At 41.8% G+C, this 26335-nt stretch overlaps 2 protein-coding genes across 2 annotated transcripts; both read right to left on the reverse strand.

The window, feature by feature from the left end:
• Nucleotides 1-2255: 2255 nt before the first annotated feature.
• LOC307247666 (high-affinity choline transporter 1-like) lies at nt 2256-11062 on the reverse strand (the record flags this gene model as incomplete). Its single annotated transcript, XM_080024696.1, has 8 exons — nt 2256-2813; nt 3360-3577; nt 4165-4318; nt 6021-6164; nt 7099-7247; nt 7837-7992; nt 8337-8453; nt 10879-11062. 8 exons carry the CDS (start codon nt 11060-11062, stop codon nt 2256-2258), a joined length of 1680 nt encoding a protein of 559 aa, XP_079880822.1.
• A 6084-nt stretch (nt 11063-17146) lies between these two features.
• Nucleotides 17147-25968, reverse strand: LOC307247667 (high-affinity choline transporter 1-like; the record flags this gene model as incomplete). The annotated part of the gene is made up of 6 exons (XM_080024697.1): nt 17147-17704; nt 18251-18468; nt 20971-21061; nt 21996-22144; nt 23234-23350; nt 25785-25968. 6 exons carry the CDS (start codon nt 25966-25968, stop codon nt 17147-17149), a joined length of 1317 nt encoding a protein of 438 aa, XP_079880823.1.
• Nucleotides 25969-26335: the final 367 nt, after the last annotated feature.

Genomic DNA, 26335 nt, shown 5'->3' on the forward strand with positions numbered 1-26335 from the left:
CAGTTTTAAAAACAATTGCAAATATAAAAAAGTATCTACATTTCTGTGACTACGTTCAGAGAACAAAATTTAGTCTTCCACTCTGCCTGAGTTTTACCTCTCTTTGAAAGGGGACCGATTGGTCAGTTTGGATCCACCTTCATCTGCAGCAAACCTTCTCAGTCATACAAATCAACAAGTCAAAGCACAGATCCAGGCTGAAGGACCATGGACCAACATGTGGATTTCTGACAATGTCACAGTTTTTATATCCTTGTGGCCGAGAGTAAAAGGTGCTTCCTTTTTGGCCTTGCGGCCGCAATAGCGTTTTCCTGGCTGTAACGGGTGTGGTTAGGACCCAATTGCAGCACAAAGACAGGCAGGGATATTTGGTTATGTCTTTTATTTGTAGGGCGGACGGAAGACAGGCCGGGGGGGGGGAGCGAGTTGGTAGCGGGGAGTCAGTCAGGGGAATGCTGGAGAGTCTGGTGCAAGCATCAAAGACAATCTGGCAATGGGTGACTGGTGAGAGAGGCATATATAGTGCTTAGATTGCAGATCTGGAACAGCTGTGTGCGCAGGTGAACGGAGTTGGGCTAATGGGACAGGTAAGGACAGGGAGGGTACCTGTATTAAGATTCAGTGAGATCTATAATTCCTGAAGAAAAAAATTTAAATATATCCATATTCTTTTTAAGTACTAAATGAACTGTGTGGGAAGAGTAATTTTTATTATAGATTTACTCTCTTCAAATGTTTTATTTTTCTAAACTTCCTTATTGAACAAAACAAAAAAAAATACTTCTGCACATGCAGGTGAGGCTCAGTTCAAGACGTGACACGTTCACACCGTAATCTGATATTGGCCACATTTAAAGAATAATGTGAACAGCCAAACAAAAACATTGGATCTGAGCAATAAATCTGAATTGAGCACTAAGGCCTGCAGTGTCTGAAGGCCTAAGTGAAGCTGACCTGACCTCTAAACTGTATGCAGATAAACATCACACTTTTCATCAGAACGTGAAGCAAGATCACTCTCTAGTGGACTTTTTTTACAGTTACTACGTAATAAAAATTCCCTGTAAAAAAGTTTCGAAATCCTTCTGAATTGTTCATTGTTACCTTTCAAAAAATATGACAACTAACACTCAGACGTAGGTGATTTACTTATAGGTTGCAGCGTCAGGTGACTGTAATTCCAGGGTTGAACAATTTATTTATTCTAAACTATGGGACTGTGGTGGCTGTTCTGTCTGGAGTTAACAACCATGGTTCCTCTAAAGAGGTGTCCGAGAACATCAGAATCAAGACAGTTCACTTCCAACCAAAAGGAGAAGAAAACAAAAAACTCACGTTATCAGATCACGGCAGATAAAGAACAGCTTAAGTCAAAACCCAAAGAAGGATCCAGATGGACTGTCAGCCATCAGCTGGTCCATCATGGCTCTGAACGTCCCAGGAGTGATAGCAATAGTAGTCTTCTACCTGCTGGTCCTGGGAACCGGCGTCTGGGCTGTTTCAAATCCGAAAAAGAGAAGAAGAGATTGGCCGACCAAATGGAGATGACCCTGCTGGGCAACCGCAGGATCAGCCAGCTGGTGGTAATCTTCACCATGACACGTCAGCTTTCTGATCAACCACACCTTTATGTTTCTCTATTCATACTTTCTCATGCTTCTGTTCACGCGTCTGAATTCCACACGGCAGCACACGTTAACACTGCTGAGGTTACAGGTTCTACTGCTACTGAGATCCCTCTTGCTAAACATGTTTCCCCTCCAGTTACAGATGAGATGTTCAACAAGAGATCCAACAAAAGACACTATATGAGAAGACCCAGGATGAATGTAACCTTTTTTAATATCAAAATATAAAACGGCATGACATAAATACATCATCCGTCCATGCTTTTGAACTTGTTGGGAGTGAGTTTGAGTAATGTGCAGAGGAAGAAAGAGTATTGGAAATCCTTAATTAAGTAGGGATTGGGCTGTCGAAGAATTGACTTGACAAGTAGAAGTAGTGATGGTGTGTAGATATGTGAATTTCTAATTTATTATTTGTGCGTGTCTGCAGACAATTAAACAAAAAAGTAAAATAATTAAAATCGCCAAAAACACAGAAATTGTTGCTGAAATAATAAGGGCTCATAGAGTTAGAGATTAGATGAGAGATGGAGTGTTTAGAGAGCATATTTAATCCTCTTACAACCAAACCCTTCTGGCAAAGAGAATCCAGAAACCTTCGATATCAACAGTGGCTGTCCATCATCCTCAGGAATCTTCATCTTCATTGGAGTCCATCATTGGCTCTAAAGCCTCTTGTTGTGGATCCTTTTCATCCAATTTCCCATTGTCACCCATTACACCACCTGCTACTGGAGGCGAGTCTTGGAGTTTGGCTTTGAACACGTCCCATCTCTCAGGGACGAGGCCCTTGCTGAAGAGCAGTGCAGCCAGGAAGGAGAATAGAAAGATGGAGGCTATGGAAGACAGCACACACACAGTATATACTGGAAAGTTTTGGATGTGAACACCATCCTCCAGTCTGTCTCCTGGGAGGTGGATGGTAGCCGGCACTCCTAGCATCGGTTCTCCACACAAGGCTTTCAACAACAAACTCACCACAAGTCCCATAATAGCCCCATATCCATTGGATTGGTCAAAGAAAATAACGCAAACCAGTTGAGGAAAAATGAAGACATATAAGACAGTTACACCAATGAGCCAGAACTCCAAGATGCTATTTTGGAAAGTGGTCAGAGATGTTCCAACGACACCAACCACGACCACCCCAGCACGGATCACCCACTGCAGCTCCCTCTGGGATGCCTGAAATGAGAGGAAAAACCAAGACATGATGAAGTAATAGACTCTTGTAATAGTCTTCCTGTCCCTTCCTCTTAATCCTCTGCTGTGGTGACCCCATGCTGTGGCATCAGGTGTTACTACCACACAGCAGATCCAGCAAGACATTGTAAAACCTCAGCCATGACTTGACAGAAGAGCCACTGTGGCCACCAATGGTTCTGCACCATCATTTTCTTACAGAGCTTGAATTCCTGATGCACTTATAACACCACTTCCTGATTCTTGTTAAAGTAAATTTCCGATCACTTGACAGAAAGAGCTTCCAGTGAAACTCTGGACACTGATTTGTGGATTGATAGATTTTCTTGATTTTCCAGTTGGATTTTAAATAGATAGATAGAAAGATAGATAGATGTGTTAGTAGCATAGCGTTATAGCAACTCACATAACAAAAAGGGTAGTAGAATAAAAAGGAGAAAAAAATAATTGTACTACATAAGAGAAAGAAAAGGTTCAAAATATTTCTCAGTGCAGGTTATAGTCTGGGATAACAACATGTTTCCTCACCTGGTTCCTCAGGATGTTCTTGTAGATGTTTGAGGTGAAGATGGAGGCTGCAGACAGTAAGGTTGAGTCAGCTGATGACATCACAGCGGCAGCCACAGCTCCGATGCCGATGATGGCGATGTAGGAGGGTGTGAGGTAGTTCAGGGTGAGGGGCAGGATCATAGCTGCCTGTCCCCTTTCAAAAGGAGACAGAGAACCGTAGGAGGTCTGGTTCCAATCTGAGGTACAGAGAGAATAAATAATGAGACGGGATATTTTCTTGGCAAATAGCCCAGCAGTGTTTGCCCTTGTGGTGTGGTTTAAACAGCCACACCCGTCTTGGGTCTCAGTAATTGGGCCCGGGATCAGAGTGGATGTAGGCCCCCAGTCAGAGCAATCAACAAGCAACAGGTAAATCAACCATCCCCATTTTACAAGAGTCATTTTGTTTCAGTGCCTTTGTACTTTTAATCTGGTAAAAGGTCTGAATATTTGCTGCACTATGTGAGTGGAAGTATTGTGGAAGTGTCAGTTGAGTTTACTGGGGAGTCTCTCAAGGAATAGAAAGGAAGCAGAAGAGTCAAGGGGGTGTCTGATAAATCCTTAGTTTCCATCATAGATTCCAGAAAGAACTTTCTATATGAATGATCATTTCTGTGTGGAAATGTAAAAAGCAACAAAATAAGTAAACATTTCACAAACATTTAAGAATTTAAATAATAAAAAATTATAAAAATATTAAAATGACTTACATTAAAATACAAAAAAACATTCAAAGCATCTATATCTAATTCTATAGCATTCTGTGGTGTGTAAAAGTTGATACCTGCAGATGCAGCCATGACTCCAAATATAGTTGGTGGAATTGCAAATATTATTACATTGACTGCAGCAGCGTAACAGTTGATCTGGGCTGTTTTTGAGGACGAGGCAGACAAGGTCCTTTGGTGCAACGATTGGCAGCAGAAGCTTCCTAGAGCCTTCAAAAGAAGATGGTTAGAATTTTTTTACTCTTCACCATGAAATCCATGTCTTACAAATAGACAGAGTAGTGCTGACCCGGTGATAATAAGAATAACATTGGTGACTGAAGTGCCTTTTTGTATAAATGTACATTATGATTGGTTAGTACGCATATTTTCACCCGGTGTTTTTACATATGCAACACAATTCTTCTGGTGAGGTTCGGTGCACTCTGTACAGACCATAAGCATTAAAAAAAAAAAGCTTATCAGTCTGAGAAAAAAAGGGGGAATAAAAAGTAATAATGAAATGATATATGATTTAAAATATAAAATATATAAAATGATCCCAAAATATAAAACACATATGTAAGATATAGAAATGTGATACTATGCACAGGATCAGATATTGTTATGGAATCTTGGTTAGAAATGATCAATTAATTAATTTGAAACATAGCTGCAGGCATCCATTGGATAATGTGGTAGCCTTTAGCCTGTGTTGTTCTCTCTTCTCTTGTAATGCATAGCAGTCTAGTTATCAATCATTTCCATTGGGCTTCATGCGATACATCATTGTGGTGGACCAAGGGGCATGGTTAAGCCGCAGCTGCAGACGACAGCGTGGCTTCTTGCCGCGGCCGCACAGCTGCCTCGAATAAACCTAATCGGCTCCCGGGCAGAGCTGACTGGTCCAGTCCGTGGGCAGAGAGTTTTCTAAATGTTTGTTTGTCTTGCAGAGGGGATCGGCACACAGGCTCATCAGCTACCAGGAGACAGCCTGGAGCGTCATTGCTCCTGCGCCCAGACTGATTATAATTGTTTATAATTTATCCTTTTGGCCAGCGAGCCCTTCTGTTCCCGCCTGTCATAAAAACTTGCCATGTTGGCAATCAAGTGCAAAATAGACTCCATGTCCCCCCCCCCTAAAGGCGTACCTGTGGGTAGAGAATCCCACGGTCATTAAGTTGCTGTGCGTAAAACTCTTGGTTTTTCACTGCCTATCCAGACTGAGACCTCATTGCACGTTTCTGACAGAAGCGAGTTCATGAAAGTGAACATATGACCAGACACAATATTTTTTGTCTTGATATCAGAGATCCACTTATACAGACATCGGGTATCACTTTCCATTCTGTGCTCAAGTACTCCCAGTCAAGCTCATAAAAATGTTCTGATACCAAAACAGATCAGTTGTAAATTACAGCAACAGAATTCCAGTAGTAAAAAACAGCAGACTGTACACTGTTTGCACACATTGGCATTGGTAATTAAACATCCTAGTATACAGGTTCATCAGCATAATAATAAAAAAATTGAATAAACAATATGGCCAAAATATAGGATTTCAAGAGGAGATGGTGGTGGGCCTAACATGGAGCCTGGAGGAACACCATATGTAATGACTCCTAAAGCCGTGGGGACAGATTCTGTTTGATAGAGGCATTGTGATGAGTTAGGAGCTGAACAGGTGTGAACAGTGTCCTTATTGGACAAAAGTATTGTGCACACTGGCACAATTTTATACACACATTTGTATACAACGTGCTGGATTGAGCCATAAGGAATTGTAATTTGTCATTTCAGCAGGAAAAAAAATAAATGTGAACTAACAATATAAAGCAAGCAATACATTTTCAACCTGCTGCTCTAACTGTAATTTAAGATGAATTAAATTCACATATTTAAAATATCTTGACAGAAGCTTTTTCCTTCTCACCATAGCTAAGAAAGTATCCATCTTCATCCAGGCTGTGCTGGTGTCCAGTGTACCGAGCCAGGAGGTGTGGGAGGTGTTGGACAACGTCATATTGGTGATGTCAGAGGAAGCAGGGTTCATGACAACAAAGGGAACGCACAACCACTGCATGGAGACAAACAATATATAACTGCTTAACTGAAGTGTCTGTAATGAAATTTTTAGAATAATCTGAAGGATGAATCACTTTCCCTAAAGCTGTGAAAGCTTACTTTGTCTATAGAAACATTACATTTGCAGATTCTGAGTGTCTCTGTACTTGATACACTGACAAGAAATGCACAGAAACTGATGCGGGGGTTCCATTGCACTTCTGGTGAAAGCATATTCACAGACCAGAAGAATGTATCCTCCAAGTGGTCTCACAGCAAGCAAGCTGTGGTCTCAGGTAAACGCTGCACTTTGTGTGAGAAAGTTGTTGCCTATGTTTCTAAAGAAGTGAACTACTTTAGAAACACCTGAGTTGTCCTCGATGTTAAGTAAATTGTTTGGGAAATATGAGTGGGTTAGAATATGGTTACTCTTTGTTTAATGTCCGCCTGCAGAACATTGTTTTTATTTGTCACTCAAATACAAATACCTCACCATGCAACAACAAATTTTTTCACAAGGTGATCCAACTTTGGATAAACTGTTGAACCAATATTTTGCTTTCAAAATGAGAATTATTGTTTTCAGTTCAACAATTTTGCTCCTGGTGATATAATGTTTCGTTGCAACGTGAAGACAAATGTCATTCTAGATTAGCATTTTTACGATAGCCCAAGTGCCAATTATGTTAATAAGGCAGTGATATGTCATTGCTCACCAGCTTGGCCAGTTTTTCTTGATGTGCACCAGAACACTGTTAAATCTCACTTTTGACCGATCTGCTGAATCATTGGCAAGTTTCACGAATGCATGGGGAGTCATTGATATATAGGCTATGTATGTTTTTAGTGTTTGTGATTTGTATCTATAAAGCCTTATTTAAAATGAAACTAAGGTCTTGTAAGGTTGCACAAATATACGTATTTCCAGCTCCTCTGATGAGACTTACCAGACTGACGAAGATAAGAATGAGCTGTATGACATCTGTGTAGGCCACAGAGTACAGCCCTCCCAGCAGGGTGTAGGTGACGGCCACGGCAGCAGAGATCCAGATGCTCACAGTGTAGGATAAATCCAGAATCACACTCATGTTGGAGCCTGAAACACAAACACACACACACAGGACACGGTTTAACTGTTATGTATAAACACATGATCCCAGTTATTTTCAAGAAGTTAGTAAGTGCAGGTAAGACATTGTTTTTTTGGGAACTATTGTGCAGCAGTATCTGGACTTTGTCTTATCAAACATCACTGGTCAAGTTTGCTTCCACTGCTGGCTCCCCCTTCCCACAGCTGACATCCATAAGTTAGATAGATCTGTTCTGAGCTTCAGGAATGGAACCTGGAGTGGTTCTTCTTCATCCTCTTCAATGTTTTGTGTTTCAGATGCTCTTCACCAATGTTTAAATGCCCAGTTCTTCTGGTGAGATCCTGTCGCCTTCCTGTTCAACTTGTACCAATCTGGATGTTCTCCTCTGACCTGTCATTAAAAGCAGTGTGGCCACTACTGTACTGTGAACTACTGTTCACACAACATTTTTGTTTTTTGCACCATTCTCTGTAAACGTTACAGCATGTTGAGGTGAAAGGTCAGAGCAGTTTATTGAGACAGACATAAAGACAGTTGACATTTCAGACAAACGTCCAAGTCACAAACACCTTGAATGGTAATTTTAGTGCTTACCTAACCCAATAAGGGTACATGGTATCCACACCAGGTCAGTTACAATTGATAAAACTGCCATTAGTCCTGTAATTACTTTTCCATATTTGATCTGGAAAGGGTCCAACATGGTCACATATCTTCGGTCTCTCATTGGCTTGGCAAAGAAAAGTCCACCTCAATGAAACAAAGACAGACATTTTGTTTGTGAGACATTCCATGAACATTACATGAATATTTGTGATTATAGATCACTCGTCTTGCAAAGCAGATACCAGCAGATATTTTGAAAACACCAGTTTATTGTTGAGAGTGGCAAGGTCTAACATGTTGAATGCACTGACGAGCAACAGGCGCAGCCACCTTCGATCCTTGGCCCAATTACCTAGACCCAAGACAGGTGTGGCTGCTTAAACCACACCATCCCCACACCACAGTAACTCTTCAAAAGATGACTTGCTTGAGAACATTTTAAGAAATGTTAGTTATTGTGTGTTATCAAGTTCAGCCCTTACACTTACAGATAATAAAGCAGGAAACATTTCCTGCCGAGAGGATGGCGACCTGTGTCAGTCCCAGTGAGGGTGTGTAGGCTGCCTCTGCTAGTCCATTAATGAAGCCCCCGCCGATCCATGTAGCTATAAGACAGTAAACAAAACATATACCAACACACACCATGTCTACCATGAAATTAGTTTGGCAATATAAATGGGGTAGTTGATGGTGTGGTGAATGACAGTATAAGAATAACACAGTCAAATAACACATATAAAAACACGCTTAATTGAAACTTGCCACAAGTACTAACATTGGACACTGAGGGGGGAATTCACAAAGCAATTGCACAGCTTTTGTGGCCACTTAACCTAATAAAAGAAAAAGCGAGAGTCTAGTTGATAAAGCACACGCAAACGGTGAAATGCACCACGGCCCTCTGGCTTTTCTAGGGGCCCGGGGGTCTTCTGTGGCCGCAGGGCAGGGTGCTAAGGGCTTTCCTGAAGATGTAGGATGTCTACAAGGCTGCAGAGTTCGGGGGGCTTCGGGGCCCTTTCCACTGCTTGGAGGCGCCACAACAAAATACGGCCCGTCTACATCAGTACCAATGGGGATAAGTTATGTACACTCACCGGTGGAACACACACACACACACACACACACACACACACACACACACACACACACACACATACACACACACATACAGGCGGTCCAATCACACGCACACACCACCACACCTGCTTCGAGTGCACCCCAGCACCACCTTGGGGGTGGCGTAGTGCATTGCACTGCTGCCTCACAGCAAGAAGGTCCTGGGTTCCATTCCCACCTGGGGCGCTGTTGGCACCGTGCTCCGGCGGGTTATCTCCCAAATAGGAGCCTTTCTGTGTGGAGTTTGCATGTTCTCCCCGTGCTCACATGGGGTTTCCTCCACCTCACGTCATTAAGGACCCCGCTCAAAAACATGCACACATCATCGTCTGACCAGCGATGGACACTCACTCACCTGGTCCCCGGGCGCGTCCACGTATGCTGCCCACTGCTCCTGGCTGTGGCCCCGGAGGAAGGACAAGCCAGGATGGGTTAAATGCGGAGGAACCATTTCACCGGCCACCATCCAAAGCATGTGAGTGTGTCTGTGTGTGCAAGCATGTGTTGTAGTGTGGTGTGTTGTGTGACGAATAAAGACTGTTTTTTCTATTCTTGTAGTTCCAGTTTTCCTGGACCTAATTAATTGTTTTTCAATACATGTCATCCATTGTTCATGTTTTTGTGTAAATGTTGTTTGTTTCTATGTTTATTTGTTTCACCCGTGTTGATTCTCCCCCTCTTGAAGTTGTGATCAGATGTTTATAAACCCAAACATGATAAATAGTTCTCCAAAGAGGGGGGTTGGTGGCGGCTCTCCATAACCAAAAACTGTGCTCTTGTCATCCTACAGGTCGTCCACAGGACAGAGTTATTGCAGCAGTTCTTGATGATTTAAGAATTAATAAAGGGTTACATTGCAGGTTGAGAACTCCACTTGCAGACTAACTCTGTCCTAGATGCGATGGCATACAAATACAAATACTCTTTGTTGTATGCCTAGCACACTGACAGAACAGGTAAAAAATTAAATTAAAAAAATGAAATGCATTTATAAGAGGTACCAGAATTTCCAATGATCTGTAAATCATATTTTGACATTATAATAATAATTGTTATTACTGTCACAGCATCTATAGGTTGCGGAATGCACAGCAGTCCGTGGTTTTCCAAAAGCAACTTTTTGAAACTTTGAATAATTCTTTGTATAAATGTTGACCAAAACGGTGAGATCTAGAATTTCTGACGAAAAAAAAATTAAAAATCCATATTTTATTTAAGTACTAAATGAACTGTGTGTGGAAGAGTACGTTTTATTATAGATTTAATCATTCTCTCAAATGTTTTATAGTTTCATTGTTTTAAATGTTTTATTTTTCAAAATTTCCTTATGGAACAAAACAAAAAAACCTACTTCTGCACATGCAGGTGAGGCTCAGCTCAGGACGTGACCCATTCACACCGGAATCTAATATCTGCCACATTTAAAAAATAATGTGAACAGCCAAACAAAAACATTGGATCTGAGCAATAAATCTGAATTGAGCACTAAGGCCTGCAGTGTCTGAAGGCCTAAGTGAAGCTGACCTGACCTCTAAACTGTACGCAGATAAACATCACACTTTTCTTCAGAACGTGAAGTAAGATCACTCTCTAGTGGACTTTTTTACAGTTACTACGTAATAAAAATTCCCTGTGAAAAAGTTTGGAAATCCTTCTGAATTGTTCATTGTTACCTTTCAAAAAATATGAAAACTAACACTCAGACCGAGGTGATTTACGGATGAGATTGCAGCTTCAGGTGATTCCAGGCTGAACAATGTTTTTATTCTAAACGATCTGACTGTGGTGGCTCAAATTAAAAGCATGGATGGATGAAGATATTATATTTCGGAAATGGGGAATTCAGAAGGATGAACAGAACCACAAGGAAGTAAGAAAAGATCAACATTAAGGCGTGTTGATCAGAAAACTGACCTGTCGTGGTGAAGATTCCCACCAGCTGGCTGATCCTACGGTTGCCCAGCAGGGTCATCTCCATTTGGTCGGCCGATCTCTTCTTCTTCTCTTTTTTGGATTTGAAGGAAGCCCAGATGCCGGTTCCCAGGACCAGCAGGTAGAAGAAGACCATGGCTATCACTCCTGGGACGTTCAGAGCCATGATGGACGAGCTGATGGATGACTGACTGACTCCAGCTGAAGTCACAGTGTCTGACTGAAGAGGTAAGAAAATGCAGAAGCTTTCTCAGTCGCATTTAGTTATTTTGTAGAAAGGATGTAGATCTAAGCTTGCGGTGCCTTTTTAAAATTTGTTAGCCTTGAGGGTCACGGTGGTAATTATATATTATGGTAATTTCGAGTATCAATAAAGGTAGGTTTTTCCAGTTTGACAGCGTTCCCGTGAAACAGTTTCATCCAGTCCTCAGAGCCTCCATCACCAGAGACACACAGAGCAGAGACTCTGAGTCTCTGCTCTGTGAGTTCATTGTGGAGGGAGAGGCCGGTATTGACGGCTCTGCAGCGACTGAGAGAGTGATTGAGAAAGTCTCTCTCTTACAGAAATGCAGGGTTTATTATTTACAGGTAAAGAGTATTCACACAAAATCAATCCAGTTTTTACCAAATTAAGTCCCATAGCAACGGAAGACGTGAATGACAGGGCACGGGACACACAGAACATTTTTGTTTTTCGTTCAATTCGGAAATGAAGGAAAAAAAATTCATGTCAAATAACTGCACTTTGTTTTTAATTGATTTGTTGGGAGACACAGGAATGGGCAGAGCACTAGAGTGGAGATCGCACCCTCTGTTACACAATGCACTGTTCCAATCCAAGGTGGAAGACGTTTGTTTTTCATTCATTTCATTTCATGTAAGAAAATATGAAAATGAAATCTCAATCGGTTTTAAAAACAATAGCAAATATAAAAAAGTATCTACGTTTCTGTGACTATGTATAGAGAAAAAAATTTAGTCTTCCACTCTGCCTGAGTTTTACCTCTCTTTGAAAGAGGACCGATTGGTCCTGTTTGGATCCACCTTCATCTGCAGCAAACCTTCTCAGTCATACACATCAACAAGTCAAAGCACAGATCCAGGCTGAAGGACCATGGACCAACATGTGGATTTCTGACAATGTCACAGTTTTTATATCCTTGTGGCCGAGAGTAAAAGGTGCTTCCTTTTTGGCCTTGCGGCCGCAATAGCGTTTTCCTGGCTGTAACGGGTGTGGTTAGGACCCAATTGCAGCACAAAGACAGGCAGGGATATTTGGTTATGTCTTTTATTTGTAGGGCGGACGGAAGACAGGCGGGGGGGGGGGGGGCAGGATACGTGGTCGGAGCGAGTTGGTAGCGGGGAGTCAGTCAGGGGAATGCTGGAGAGTCTGGTGCACGCATCGACGACAATCTGGCAATGGGTGACTGGTGAGAGAGGCATATATAGTGCTTAGATTACAGATCTGGAACAGCTGTGTGCGCAGGTGAACGGAGTTGGGCTAATGGGACAGGTAAGGAGAGGGAGGGGAAGGTAGAAGAAGGCGGAGATCATGATAGTAAGTTTGAGCTTCACACGACTGTTAGCTGTCATCAGTGAGTCGCGACCGATTTTGGCTTTTTATGAAGTTCATGGTGGAAAACACTTGCTTGCACAAGTATGTTGATCCAAAGATGGACAGGACCCCAAATGCGTACTTGTCAGTGACGTGCAGTCAGGGGAGGCAGGTGAGGCTATGCCTCCCCTGTCATCATGAGAGGAAAAATAAACGAAATAATAAAATAACACAAGTATTAATATTTGTCCTCTGGACTATGATTTTGGTGTGGTTCTTAATGTATTTTGACCATTTTTATAGTAAAAATCGCAGAAAATTCTGTATTTCCTGCTTAAATAAACGGAGTCTCCTTCGGAGAGGGGAGGTGAGGCATGGACAGCCGAGCCTCCCTCCAGATTGCGCAATCACTCACAAACTGGATTGAGCGCGTGCAAATGGCGCTGCATGTTCCCATTTCTGTGTATGTTTCCAATATGATGGTTGAGGACACTTTTATGTAATAAAAGTATACGTCTTATTTTCCATGGTGTTCAGTAATGTATTTCATGTATGTGTGTAATATTAAACATCTTATTGATATGACATAAATCCACAGGGAAAATGCTTGCCTTGAGGCAGGCAGTACCTCTGCCTCAAGGAAGGCGGCGATAGTGAGCAGCCTGATAGCCTGCCACCAGCCAGGTCACGGTCAACTCGAACCCGTGTGCAAAAAGAAAACACAAGAAGTGTGCTGTGCGACGCTGTAGAGCTTAGCGACAAGCTGTCATTTCTCGCCCTGAAAATGGAGGATTTGATTTCTAAACTAAGAAATTTTTCAAAGCTGGACTTTCAGTCAAAGCAAGAAGTCATAAATACTGGGAGACAGACGCCAGAACTACGAGGTTTGCTTCAAACGACGGGAGTCGGGAATAGACGGGAAACTACTCGTTCTTTTCAAACGGATTGGTATACACGTAAAGACTGGCTTTGTGGCTGTGCTATAAAAAAACATCTTTTCTGCTTTCCCTGCCTTTTATTCTCAACGAGTGAGACTGTGTGGACCCATACGGGATTTTGTGACTTGAAAAACTTGCCAAGAAGCCTTGACAAACATGAACGATCAACTGCTCACATTCAAAATCAGATTTCTTTAAAAACCTTTGGAACTTTGCGCATTGATCTGGCTCTGAATGAACAACGAAGACTTAATATCAGCCTCCACAATGCCAAGGTAAAGGAAAATCGTGAGATTTTGAAAGACCTCATAAATGCAACCTGCTTTTCAGCTAAACAGGAGCTGGCCTTTCGTGGTAACGATGAGGATGACGATCCTACTGCATGTTTGTAAATCTGACTTGTGAGTCAGTGCCTCCCCAACCCCAACCCTCACTGCACGTCACTGGTACTTGTTCATGTTCAAATAGGTGTCGGGAATGGCATTCCATGTCTCGATTCCGCTCCGCATTCCATGAAACGAACTTTAACGTTCTATTTTCCTCAAACTTTTATTTTTTTGGATGTTTCCATGGTTAGCTTACCGGGGTTCGAGAGCTCAAAAAAAGTCACCAGTCTGTCGGCAACAGGTGACGCATACAAGGTGCGATGCATATTATGATCGACAAAATATGAAAACACGTTTTATCCCAATGTTACAAGATCACCTAAATCTCCAGAATCATAACTAATACATTGAAAAAATTAACTGAAAAGAATAAAATGTATTTAAATTAAATAGCCATTATTTAATCAACATCTATTTTCTCGAAGCCACAGGGAGCAACGCAAGAGGGATAGAAGAGCCATATCCGGCTCTGGAGCCGCGGGTTGCCGACCCCTGACTTAGACCCAAGACAGGGGTGGCTGCTTAAACCACACCATCCCTACACCACAGTAACTCTTCATAAGTTGACTTGATCTTTACAATACTTAAAGAATTTGAGTTATTGTGTGTTCTCGAGTTCAGTCCTTACACTTACAGATAATGAAACAGGAAACGCTTCCTGCCTAGAGGACGGAAACCTGTGCCAGTCCCAGTGAGGGGGTGTAGGCTGCCTCTGCTAGTCCATTAATGAAGCCCCCTCCGATACATGAAGCTATAAGACAGAAAACAAAACATATACAAACACACATGCTTAAATTAAATTGAAAGCCACAAGCAGCAACATTGGACACTGTGGGGCGAATTCACAATGCGATGGCGCGGCTTTTGCGGCAGCTAAACCGGCGCAAATAATAGAAAAAGCCAGAGTCTAATTGACAAAGCACACGCAAACGGGAAATCGTCACTAACTGTGCTGCAACACAAATAGCGTCTTGGTGCACTGGTACTATTTGCACATATTTAAATGATGTATTAGTCATACATTTGGTGGAAAATTGGCCCCTTTCTATGAAAATGAGCCTCGTTGCAAATAGTGTCCACACGCAGTTAGCGTGAAATTATTCACGTCTGCAGACAGCTGGTGGCGGCTGGCAGCTGGCAGCGCTTCACGATCTTCTGCAGAGAGCAGGTCCAACTGAAATGCATTTATAAGAGGTACCATGCCCAGACTTTCCAGTGTTCTGTAAATCATATTTTGACATTATTAATATAATTTTTATTACTGTCACGGCATCTATAGGTAGCGGAATGCACAGCAGTCCCTGGTTTTCCAAAAGCAACTTGTTGGAACTTTGAATAATTATTTTTACAAATGTCGACAAAAATGGTTCTATAATTCCTATTAAATAAGATATCAAAAAAACATGTAAAAGTTATAAGTAATAGCGATAGGTAATGGTCAAAATTGGCAATAAACCACAGATGTCGTCATTTCTATATCGAAATACAAGTACTCCCCACTTAACGACCTGGCTGTTTAATGACGGTTCGGACTCACGACCAGCTCTCCGACCAGTCTGTATTGTGCACTGTGTACAATACCCTGGCATGAAATAACACGGGTCCTCGCTTATCGACCAATTCGCTTAACGACCTGGTCCTCGGAACGGAACTCGGCCGTTAAGTGAGGAGTACCTGTATTAAGATTCAGTGAGATCTATAATTCCTGAAGAAAAAAATGTAAATATATCCATATTTTATTTAAGTACTAAATGAACTGTGTGGGAAGAGTAATTTTTATTATAGATTTACTCTCTTCAAATGTTTTATAGTTTCATTGTTATAAATGTTTTATTTTTCTAAATTTCCTTATTGAACAAAACAAAAAAACTACTTCTGCACATGCAGGTGAGGCTCAGTTCAGGACGTGACACGTTCACACCGTAATCTGATATTGGCCACATTTAAAGAATAATGTGAACAGCCAAACAAAAACATTGGATCTGAGCAATAAATCTGAATTGAGCACTAAGGCCTGCAGTGTCTGAAGGCCTAAGTGAAGCTGACCTGACCTCTAAACTGTATGCAGATAAACATCACACTTTTCATCAGAACGTAAAGCAAGATCACCCTCTAGTGGACTTTTTTACAGTTACTACGTAATAAAAATTCCCTGTGAAAAAGTTTGGAAATCCTTCTGAATTGTTCATTGTTACATTTCAAAAAATATGACAACTAACACTCAGACCTAGGTGATTTACTTATAGGTTGCAGCGTCAGGTGACTGTAATTCCAGGGTTGAACAATTTATTTATTCTAAACTATTGGACTGTGGTGGCTGTTCTGTCTGGAGTTAACAACCATGGCTCCTCTAAAGAGGTGTCCGAGAACATCAGAATCGAGACAGTTCACATCCACCCAAAAGGAGAAGAAAACAAAAAACTCAACTTCAGAATGAGCCAATTTCCAGCGTTATCAGAACATGGCAGATAAAGAACAGCTTAAGTCAAAACCCAAAGAAGGATCCAGATGGACTGTCAGCCATCAGCTGGTCCATCATGGCTCTGAACGTCCCAGGAGTGATAGCAATGGTCTTCTTCTACCTGCTGGTTCTGGGAACCGGCGTCTGGGCTTCCTTCAAATCCGAAAAAGAGAAGAAGAGATTGGCCGACCAAATGGAGATGACCCTGCTGGGCAACCGCAGGATCAGCCAGCTGGTGGTAATCTTCACCATGACACGTCAGCTTTCTGATCAACCACACCTTTATGTTTCTCTATTCATACTTTCTCATGCTTCTGTTCACGCGTCTGAATTCCACACGGCAGCACACGTTAACACTGCTGAGGTTACAGGTTCTACTGCTACTGAGATCCCTCTTGCTAAACATGTTTCCCCTCCAGTTACAGATGAGATGTTCAACAAGAGATACAACAAAAGACACTATATGAGAAGACCCAGGATGAATGTAACCTTTTTTAATATCAAAATATAAAACGGCATGACATAAATACATCATCCGTCCATGCTTTTGAACTTGTTGGGAGTGAGTTTGAGTAATGTGCAGAGGAAGAAAGAGTATTGGAAATCCTTAATTAAGTAGGGATTGGGCTGTCGAAGAATTGACTTGACAAGTAGAAGTAGTGATGGTGTGTAGATATGTGAATTTCTAATTTATTATTTGTGCGTGTCTGCAGACAATTAAACAAAAAAGTAAAATAATTAAAATCGCCAAAAACACAGAAATTGTTGCTGAAATAATAAGGGCTCATAGAGTTAGAGATTAGATGAGAGATGGAGTGTTTAGAGAGCATATTTAATCCTCTTACAACCAAACCCTTCTGGCAAAGAGAATCCAGAAACCTTCGATATCAACAGTGGCTGTCCATCATCCTCAGGAATCTTCATCTTCATTGGAGTCCATCATTGGCTCTAAAGCCTCTTGTTGTGGATCCTTTTCATCCAATTTCCCATTGTCACCCATTACACCACCTGCTACTGGAGGCGAGTCTTGGAGTTTGGCTTTGAACACGTCCCATCTCTCAGGGACGAGGCCCTTGCTGAAGAGCAGTGCAGCCAGGAAGGAGAATAGAAAGATGGAGGCTATGGAAGACAGCACACACACAGTATATACTGGAAAGTTTTGGATGTGAACACCATCCTCCAGTCTGTCTCCTGGGAGGTGGATGGTAGCCGGCACTCCTAGCATCGGTTCTCCACACAAGGCTTTCAACAACAAACTCACCACAAGTCCCATAATAGCCCCATATCCATTGGATTGGTCAAAGAAAATAACGCAAACCAGTTGAGGAAAAATGAAGACATATAAGACAGTTACACCAATGAGCCAGAACTCCAAGATGCTATTTTGGAAAGTGGTCAGAGATGTTCCAACGACACCAACCACGACCACCCCAGCACGGATCACCCACTGCAGCTCCCTCTGGGATGCCTGAAATGAGAGGAAAAACCAAGACATGATGAAGTAATAGACTCTTGTAATAGTCTTCCTGTCCCTTCCTCTTAATCCTCTGCTGTGGTGACCCCATGCTGTGGCACCAGGTGTTACTACCACACAGCAGATCCAGCAAGACATTGTAAAACCTCAGCCATGACTTGACAGAAGAGCCACTGTGGCCACCAATGGTTCTGCACCATCATTTTCTTACAGAGCTTGAATTCCTGATGCACTTATAACACCACTTCCTGATTCTTGTTAAAGTAAATTTCCGATCACTTGACAGAAAGAGCTTCCAGTGAAACTCTGGACACTGATTTGTGGATTGATAGATTTTCTTGATTTTCCAGTTGGATTTTAAATAGATAGATAGAAAGATAGATAGATGTGTTAGTAGCATAGCGTTATAGCAACTCACATAACAAAAAGGGTAGTAGAATAAAAAGGAGAAAAAAATAATTGTACTACATAAGAGAAAGAAAAGGTTCAAAATATTTCTCAGTGCAGGTTATAGTCTGGGATAACAACATGTTTCCTCACCTGGTTCCTCAGGATGTTCTTGTAGATGTTTGAGGTGAAGATGGAGGCTGCAGACAGTAAGGTTGAGTCAGCTGATGACATCACAGCGGCAGCCACAGCTCCGATGCCGATGATGGCGATGTAGGAGGGTGTGAGGTAGTTCAGGGTGAGGGGCAGGATCATAGCTGCCTGTCCCCTTTCAAAAGGAGACAGAGAACCGTAGGAGGTCTGGTTCCAATCTGAGGTACAGAGAGAATAAATAATGAGACGGGATATTTTCTTGGCAAATAGCCCAGCAGTGTTTGCCCTTGTGGTGTGGTTTAAACAGCCACACCCGTCTTGGGTCTCAGTAATTGGGCCCGGGATCAGAGTGGATGTAGGCCCCCAGTCAGAGCAATCAACAAGCAACAGGTAAATCAACCATCCCCATTTTACAAGAGTCATTTTGTTTCAGTGCCTTTGTACTTTTAATCTGGTAAAAGGTCTGAATATTTGCTGCACTATGTGAGTGGAAGTATTGTGGAAGTGTCAGTTGAGTTTACTGGGGAGTCTCTCAAGGAATAGAAAGGAAGCAGAAGAGTCAAGGGGGTGTCTGATAAATCCTTAGTTTCCATCATAGATTCCAGAAAGAACTTTCTATATGAATGATCATTTCTGTGTGGAAATGTAAAAAGCAACAAAATAAGTAAACATTTCACAAACATTTAAGAATTTAAATAATAAAAAATTATAAAAATATTAAAATGACTTACATTAAAATACAAAAAAACATTCAAAGCATCTATATCTAATTCTATAGCATTCTGTGGTGTGTAAAAGTTGATACCTGCAGATGCAGCCATGACTCCAAATATAGTTGGTGGAATTGCAAATATTATTACATTGACTGCAGCAGCGTAACAGTTGATCTGGGCTGTTTTTGAGGACGAGGCAGACAAGGTCCTTTGGTGCAACGATTGGCAGCAGAAGCTTCCTAGAGCCTTCAAAAGAAGATGGTTAGAATTTTTTTACTCTTCACCATGAAATCCATGTCTTACAAATAGACAGAGTAGTGCTGACCCGGTGATAATAAGAATAACATTGGTGACTGAAGTGCCTTTTTGTATAAATGTACATTATGATTGGTGAGTACGCATATTTTCACCCGGTGTTTTTACATATGCAACACAATTCTTCTGGTGAGGTTCGGTGCACTCTGTACAGACCATAAGCATTAAAAAAAAAAAGCTTATCAGTCTGAGAAAAAAAGGGGGAATAAAAAGTAATAATGAAATGATATATGATTTAAAATATAAAATATATAAAATGATCCCAAAATATAAAACACATATGTAAGATATAGAAATGTGATACTATGCACAGGATCAGATATTGTTATGGAATCTTGGTTAGAAATGATCAATTAATTAATTTGAAACATAGCTGCAGGCATCCATTGGATAATGTGGTAGCCTTTAGCCTGTGTTGTTCTCTCTTCTCTTGTGATGCATAGCAGTCTAGTTATCAATCATTTCCATTGGGCTTCATGCGATACATCATTGTGGTGGACCAAGGGGCATGGTTAAGCCGCAGCTGCAGACGACAGCGTGGCTTCTTTCCGCGGCCGCACAGCTGCCTCGAATAAACCTAATCGGCTCCCGGGCAGAGCTGACTGGTCCAGTCCGTGGGCAGAGAGTTTTCTAAATGTTTGTTTGTCTTGCAGAGGGGATCGGCACACAGGCTCATCAGCTACCAGGAGACAGCCTGGAGCATCACTCCTCCTGCGCCCAGACTGATTATAATTATAATTGTTTATTATTTATCCTTTTGGCCAGCGAGCCCTTCTGTTCCCGCCTGTCATAAAAACTTGCCATGTTGGCAATCAAGTGCAAAATAGACTCCATGTCCCCCCCCCCTAAAGGCGTACCTGTGGGTAGAGAATCCCACGGTCATTAAGTTGCTGTGCGTAAAACTCTTGGTTTTTCACTGCCTATCCAGACTGAGACCTCATTGCACGTTTCTGACAGAAGCGAGTTCATGAAAGTGAACATATGACCAGACACAATATTTTTTGTCTTGATATCAGAGATCCACTTATACAGACATCGGGTATCACTTTCCATTCTGTGCTCAAGTACTCCCAGTCAAGCTCATAAAAATGTTCTGATACCAAAACAGATCAGTTGTAAATTACAGCAACAGAATTCCAGTAGTAAAAAACAGCAGACTGTACACTGTTTGCACACATTGGCATTGGTAATTAAACATCCTAGTATACAGGTTCATCAGCATAATAATAAAAAAATTGAATAAACAATATGGCCAAAATATAGGATTTCAAGAGGAGATGGTGGTGGGCCTAACATGGAGCCTGGAGGAACACCATATGTAATGACTCCTAAAGCCGTGGGGACAGATTCTGTTTGATAGAGGCATTGTGATGAGTTAGGAGCTGAACAGGTGTGAACAGTGTCCTTATTGGACAAAAGTATTGTGCACACTGGCACAATTTTATACACACATTTGTATACAACGTGCTGGATTGAGCCATAAGGAATTGTAATTTGTCATTTCAGCAGGAAAAAAAATAAATGTGAACTAACAATATAAAGCAAGCAATACATTTTCAACCTGCTGCTCTAACTGTAATTTAAGATGAATTAAATTCACATATTTAAAATATCTTGACAGAAGCTTTTTCCTTCTCACCATAGCTAAGAAAGTATCCATCTTCATCCAGGCTGTGCTGGTGTCCAGTGTACCGAGCCAGGAGGTGTGGGAGGTGTTGGACAACGTCATATTGGTGATGTCAGAGGAAGCAGGGTTCATGACAACAAAGGGAACGCACAACCACTGCATGGAGACAAACAATATATAACTGCTTAACTGAAGTGTCTGTAATGAAATTTTTAGAATAATCTGAAGGATGAATCACTTTCCCTAAAGCTGTGAAAGCTTACCTTGTCTATAGAAACATTACATTTGCAGATTCTGAGTGTCTCTGTACTTGATACACTGACAAGAAATGCACAGAAACTGATGCGGGGGTTCCATTGCACTTCTGGTGAAAGCATATTCACAGACCAGAAGAATGTATCCTCCAAGTGGTCTCACAGCAAGCAAGCTGTGGTCTCAGGTAAACGCTGCACTTTGTGTGAGAAAGTTGTTGCCTATGTTTCTAAAGAAGTGAACTACTTTAGAAACACCTGAGTTGTCCTCGATGTTAAGTAAATTGTTTGGGAAATATGAGTGGGTTAGAATATGGTTACTCTTTGTTTAATGTCCGCCTGCAGAACATTGTTTTTATTTGTCACTCAAATACAAATACCTCACCATGCAACAACAAATTTTTTCACAAGGTGATCCAACTTTGGATAAACTGTTGAACCAATATTTTGCTTTCAAAATGAGAATTATTGTTTTCAGTTCAACAATTTTGCTCCTGGTGATATAATGTTTCGTTGCAACGTGAAGACAAATGTCATTCTAGATTAGCATTTTTACGATAGCCCAAGTGCCAATTATGTTAATAAGGCAGTGATATGTCATTGCTCACCAGCTTGGCCAGTTTTTCTTGATGTGCACCAGAACACTGTTAAATCTCACTTTTGACCGATCTGCTGAATCATTGGCAAGTTTCACGAATGCATGGGGAGTCATTGATATATAGGCTATGTATGTTTTTAGTGTTTGTGATTTGTATCTATAAAGCCTTATTTAAAATGAAACTAAGGTCTTGTAAGGTTGCACAAATATACGTATTTCCAGCTCCTCTGATGAGACTTACCAGACTGACGAAGATAAGAATGAGCTGTATGACATCTGTGTAGGCCACAGAGTACAGCCCTCCCAGCAGGGTGTAGGTGACGGCCACGGCAGCAGAGATCCAGATGCTCACAGTGTAGGATAAATCCAGAATCACACTCATGTTGGAGCCTGAAACACAAACACACACACACAGGACACGGTTTAACTGTTATGTATAAACACATGATCCCAGTTAATTTCAAGAAGTTAGTAAGTGCAGGTAAGACATTGTTTTTTTGGGAACTATTGTGCAGCAGTATCTGGACTTTGTCTTATCAAACATCACTGGTCAAGTTTGCTTCCACTGCTGGCTCCCCCTTCCCACAGCTGACATCCATAAGTTAGATAGATCTGTTCTGAGCTTCAGGAATGGAACCTGGAGTGGTTCTTCTTCATCCTCTTCAATGTTTTGTGTTTCAGATGCTCTTCACCAATGTTTAAATGCCCAGTTCTTCTGGTGAGATCCTGTCGCCTTCCTGTTCAACTTGTACCAATCTGGATGTTCTCCTCTGACCTGTCATTAAAAGCAGTGTGGCCACTACTGTACTGTGAACTACTGTTCACACAACATTTTTGTTTTTTGCACCATTCTCTGTAAACGTTACAGCATGTTGAGGTGAAAGGTCAGAGCAGTTTATTGAGACAGACATAAAGACAGTTGACATTTCAGACAAACGTCCAAGTCACAAACACCTTGAATGGTAATTTTAGTGCTTACCTAACCCAATAAGGGTACATGGTATCCACACCAGGTCAGTTACAATTGATAAAACTGCCATTAGTCCTGTAATTACTTTTCCATATTTGATCTGGAAAGGGTCCAACATGGTCACATATCTTCGGTCTCTCATTGGCTTGGCAAAGAAAAGTCCACCTCAATGAAACAAAGACAGACATTTTGTTTGTGAGACATTCCATGAACATTACATGAATATTTGTGATTATAGATCACTCGTCTTGCAAAGCAGATACCAGCAGATATTTTGAAAACACCAGTTTATTGTTGAGAGTGGCAAGGTCTAACATGTTGAATGCACTGACGAGCAACAGGCGCAGCCACCTTCGATCCTTGGCCCAATTACCTAGACCCAAGACAGGTGTGGCTGCTTAAACCACACCATCCCCACACCACAGTAACTCTTCAAAAGATGACTTGCTTGAGAACATTTTAAGAAATGTTAGTTATTGTGTGTTATCAAGTTCAGCCCTTACACTTACAGATAATAAAGCAGGAAACATTTCCTGCCGAGAGGATGGCGACCTGTGTCAGTCCCAGTGAGGGTGTGTAGGCTGCCTCTGCTAGTCCATTAATGAAGCCCCCGCCGATCCATGTAGCTATAAGACAGTAAACAAAACATATACCAACACACACCATGTCTACCATGAAATTAGTTTGGCAATATAAATGGGGTAGTTGATGGTGTGGTGAATGACAGTATAAGAATAACACAGTCAAATAACACATATAAAAACACGCTTAATTGAAACTTGCCACAAGTACTAACATTGGACACTGAGGGGGGAATTCACAAAGCAATTGCACAGCTTTTGTGGCCACTTAACCTAATAAAAGAAAAAGCGAGAGTCTAGTTGATAAAGCACACGCAAACTGTGAAATGCACCACGGCCCTCTGGCTTTTCTAGGGGCCCGGGGGTCTTCTGTGGCCGCAGGGCAGGGTGCTAAGGGCTTTCCTGAAGATGTAGGATGTCTACAAGGCTGCAGAGTTCGGGGGGCTTCGGGGCCCTTTCCACTGCTTGGAGGCGCCACAACAAAATACGGCCCGTCTACATCAGTACCAATGGGGATAAGTTATGTACACTCACCGGTGGAAACACACACACACACACACACACACACACACACACACACACACACACACACACACACACACATACACACACACATACAGGCGGTCCAATCACACGCACACACCACCACACCTGCTTCGAGTGCACCCCAGCACCACCTTGGGGGTGGCGTAGTGCATTGCACTGCTGCCTCACAGCAAGAAGGTCCTGGGTTCCATTCCCACCTGGGGCGCTGTTGGCACCGTGCTCCGGCGGGTTATCTCCCAAATAGGAGCCTTTCTGTGTGGAGTTTGCATGTTCTCCCCGTGCTCACATGGGGTTTCCTCCACCTCACGTCATTAAGGACCCCGCTCAAAAACATGCACACATCATCGTCTGACCAGCGATGGACACTCACTCACCTGGTCCCCGGGCGCGTCCACGTATGCTGCCCACTGCTCCTGGCTGTGGCCCCGGAGGAAGGACAAGCCAGGATGGGTTAAATGCGGAGGAACCATTTCACCGGCCACCATCCAAAGCATGTGAGTGTGTCTGTGTGTGCAAGCATGTGTTGTAGTGTGGTGTGTTGTGTGACGAATAAAGACTGTTTTTTCTATTCTTGTAGTTCCAGTTTTCCTGGACCTAATTAATTGTTTTTCAATACATGTCATCCATTGTTCATGTTTTTGTGTAAATGTTGTTTGTTTCTATGTTTATTTGTTTCACCCGTGTTGATTCTCCCCCTCTTGAAGTTGTGATCAGATGTTTATAAACCCAAACATGATAAATAGTTCTCCAAAGAGGGGGGTTGGTGGCGGCTCTCCATAACCAAAAACTGTGCTCTTGTCATCCTACAGGTCGTCCACAGGACAGAGTTATTGCAGCAGTTCTTGATGATTTAAGAATTAATAAAGGGTTACATTGCAGGTTGAGAACTCCACTTGCAGACTAACTCTGTCCTAGATGCGATGGCATACAAATACAAATACTCTTTGTTGTATGCCTAGCACACTGACAGAACAGGTAAAAAATTAAATTTAAAAAATGAAATGCATTTATAAGAGGTACCAGAATTTCCAATGATCTGTAAATCATATTTTGACATTATAATAATAATTTTTATTACTGTCACAGCATCTATAGGTTGCGGAATGCACAGCAGTCCGTGGTTTTCCAAAAGCAACTTTTTGAAACTTTGAATAATTCTTTGTATAAATGTTGACCAAAACGGTGAGATCTAGAATTTCTGACGAAAAAAAAATTAAAAATCCATATTTTATTTAAGTACTAAATGAACTGTGTGTGGAAGAGTACGTTTTATTATAGATTTAATCATTCTCTCAAATGTTTTATAGTTTCATTGTTTTAAATGTTTTATTTTTCAAAATTTCCTTATGGAACAAAACAAAAAAACCTACTTCTGCACATGCAGGTGAGGCTCAGCTCAGGACGTGACCCATTCACACCGGAATCTAATATCGGCCACATTTAAAAAATAATGTGAACAGCCAAACAAAAACATTGGATCTGAGCAATAAATCTGAATTGAGCACTAAGGCCTGCAGTGTCTGAAGGCCTAAGTGAAGCTGACCTGACCTCTAAACTGTACGCAGATAAACATCACACTTTTCTTCAGAACGTGAAGTAAGATCACTCTCTAGTGGACTTTTTTACAGTTACTACGTAATAAAAATTCCCTGTGAAAAAGTTTGGAAATCCTTCTGAATTGTTCATTGTTACCTTTCAAAAAATATGAAAACTAACACTCAGACCGAGGTGATTTACGGATGAGATTGCAGCTTCAGGTGATTCCAGGCTGAACAATGTTTTTATTCTAAACGATCTGACTGTGGTGGCTCAAATTAAAAGCATGGATGGATGAAGATATTATATTTCGGAAATGGGGAATTCAGAAGGATGAACAGAACCACAAGGAAGTAAGAAAAGATCAACATTAAGGCGTGTTGATCAGAAAACTGACCTGTCGTGGTGAAGATTCCCACCAGCTGGCTGATCCTACGGTTGCCCAGCAGGGTCATCTCCATTTGGTCGGCCGATCTCTTCTTCTTCTCTTTTTTGGATTTGAAGGAAGCCCAGATGCCGGTTCCCAGGACCAGCAGGTAGAAGAAGACCATGGCTATCACTCCTGGGACGTTCAGAGCCATGATGGACGAGCTGATGGATGACTGACTGACTCCAGCTGAAGTCACAGTGTCTGACTGAAGAGGTAAGAAAATGCAGAAGCTTTCTCAGTCGCATTTAGTTATTTTGTAGAAAGGATGTAGATCTAAGCTTGCGGTGCCTTTTTAAAATTTGTTAGCCTTGAGGGTCACGGTGGTAATTATATATTATGGTAATTTCGAGTATCAATAAAGGTAGGTTTTTCCAGTTTGACAGCGTTCCCGTGAAACAGTTTCATCCAGTCCTCAGAGCCTCCATCACCAGAGACACACAGAGCAGAGACTCTGAGTCTCTGCTCTGTGAGTTCATTGTGGAGGGAGAGGCCGGTATTGACGGCTCTGCAGCGACTGA

Source organism: Zeus faber, assembly GCF_960531495.2.
Source record: "Zeus faber genome assembly, contig: SCAFFOLD_61, whole genome shotgun sequence".
Classification (NCBI taxonomy): Eukaryota; Metazoa; Chordata; class Actinopteri; order Zeiformes; family Zeidae; genus Zeus; species Zeus faber.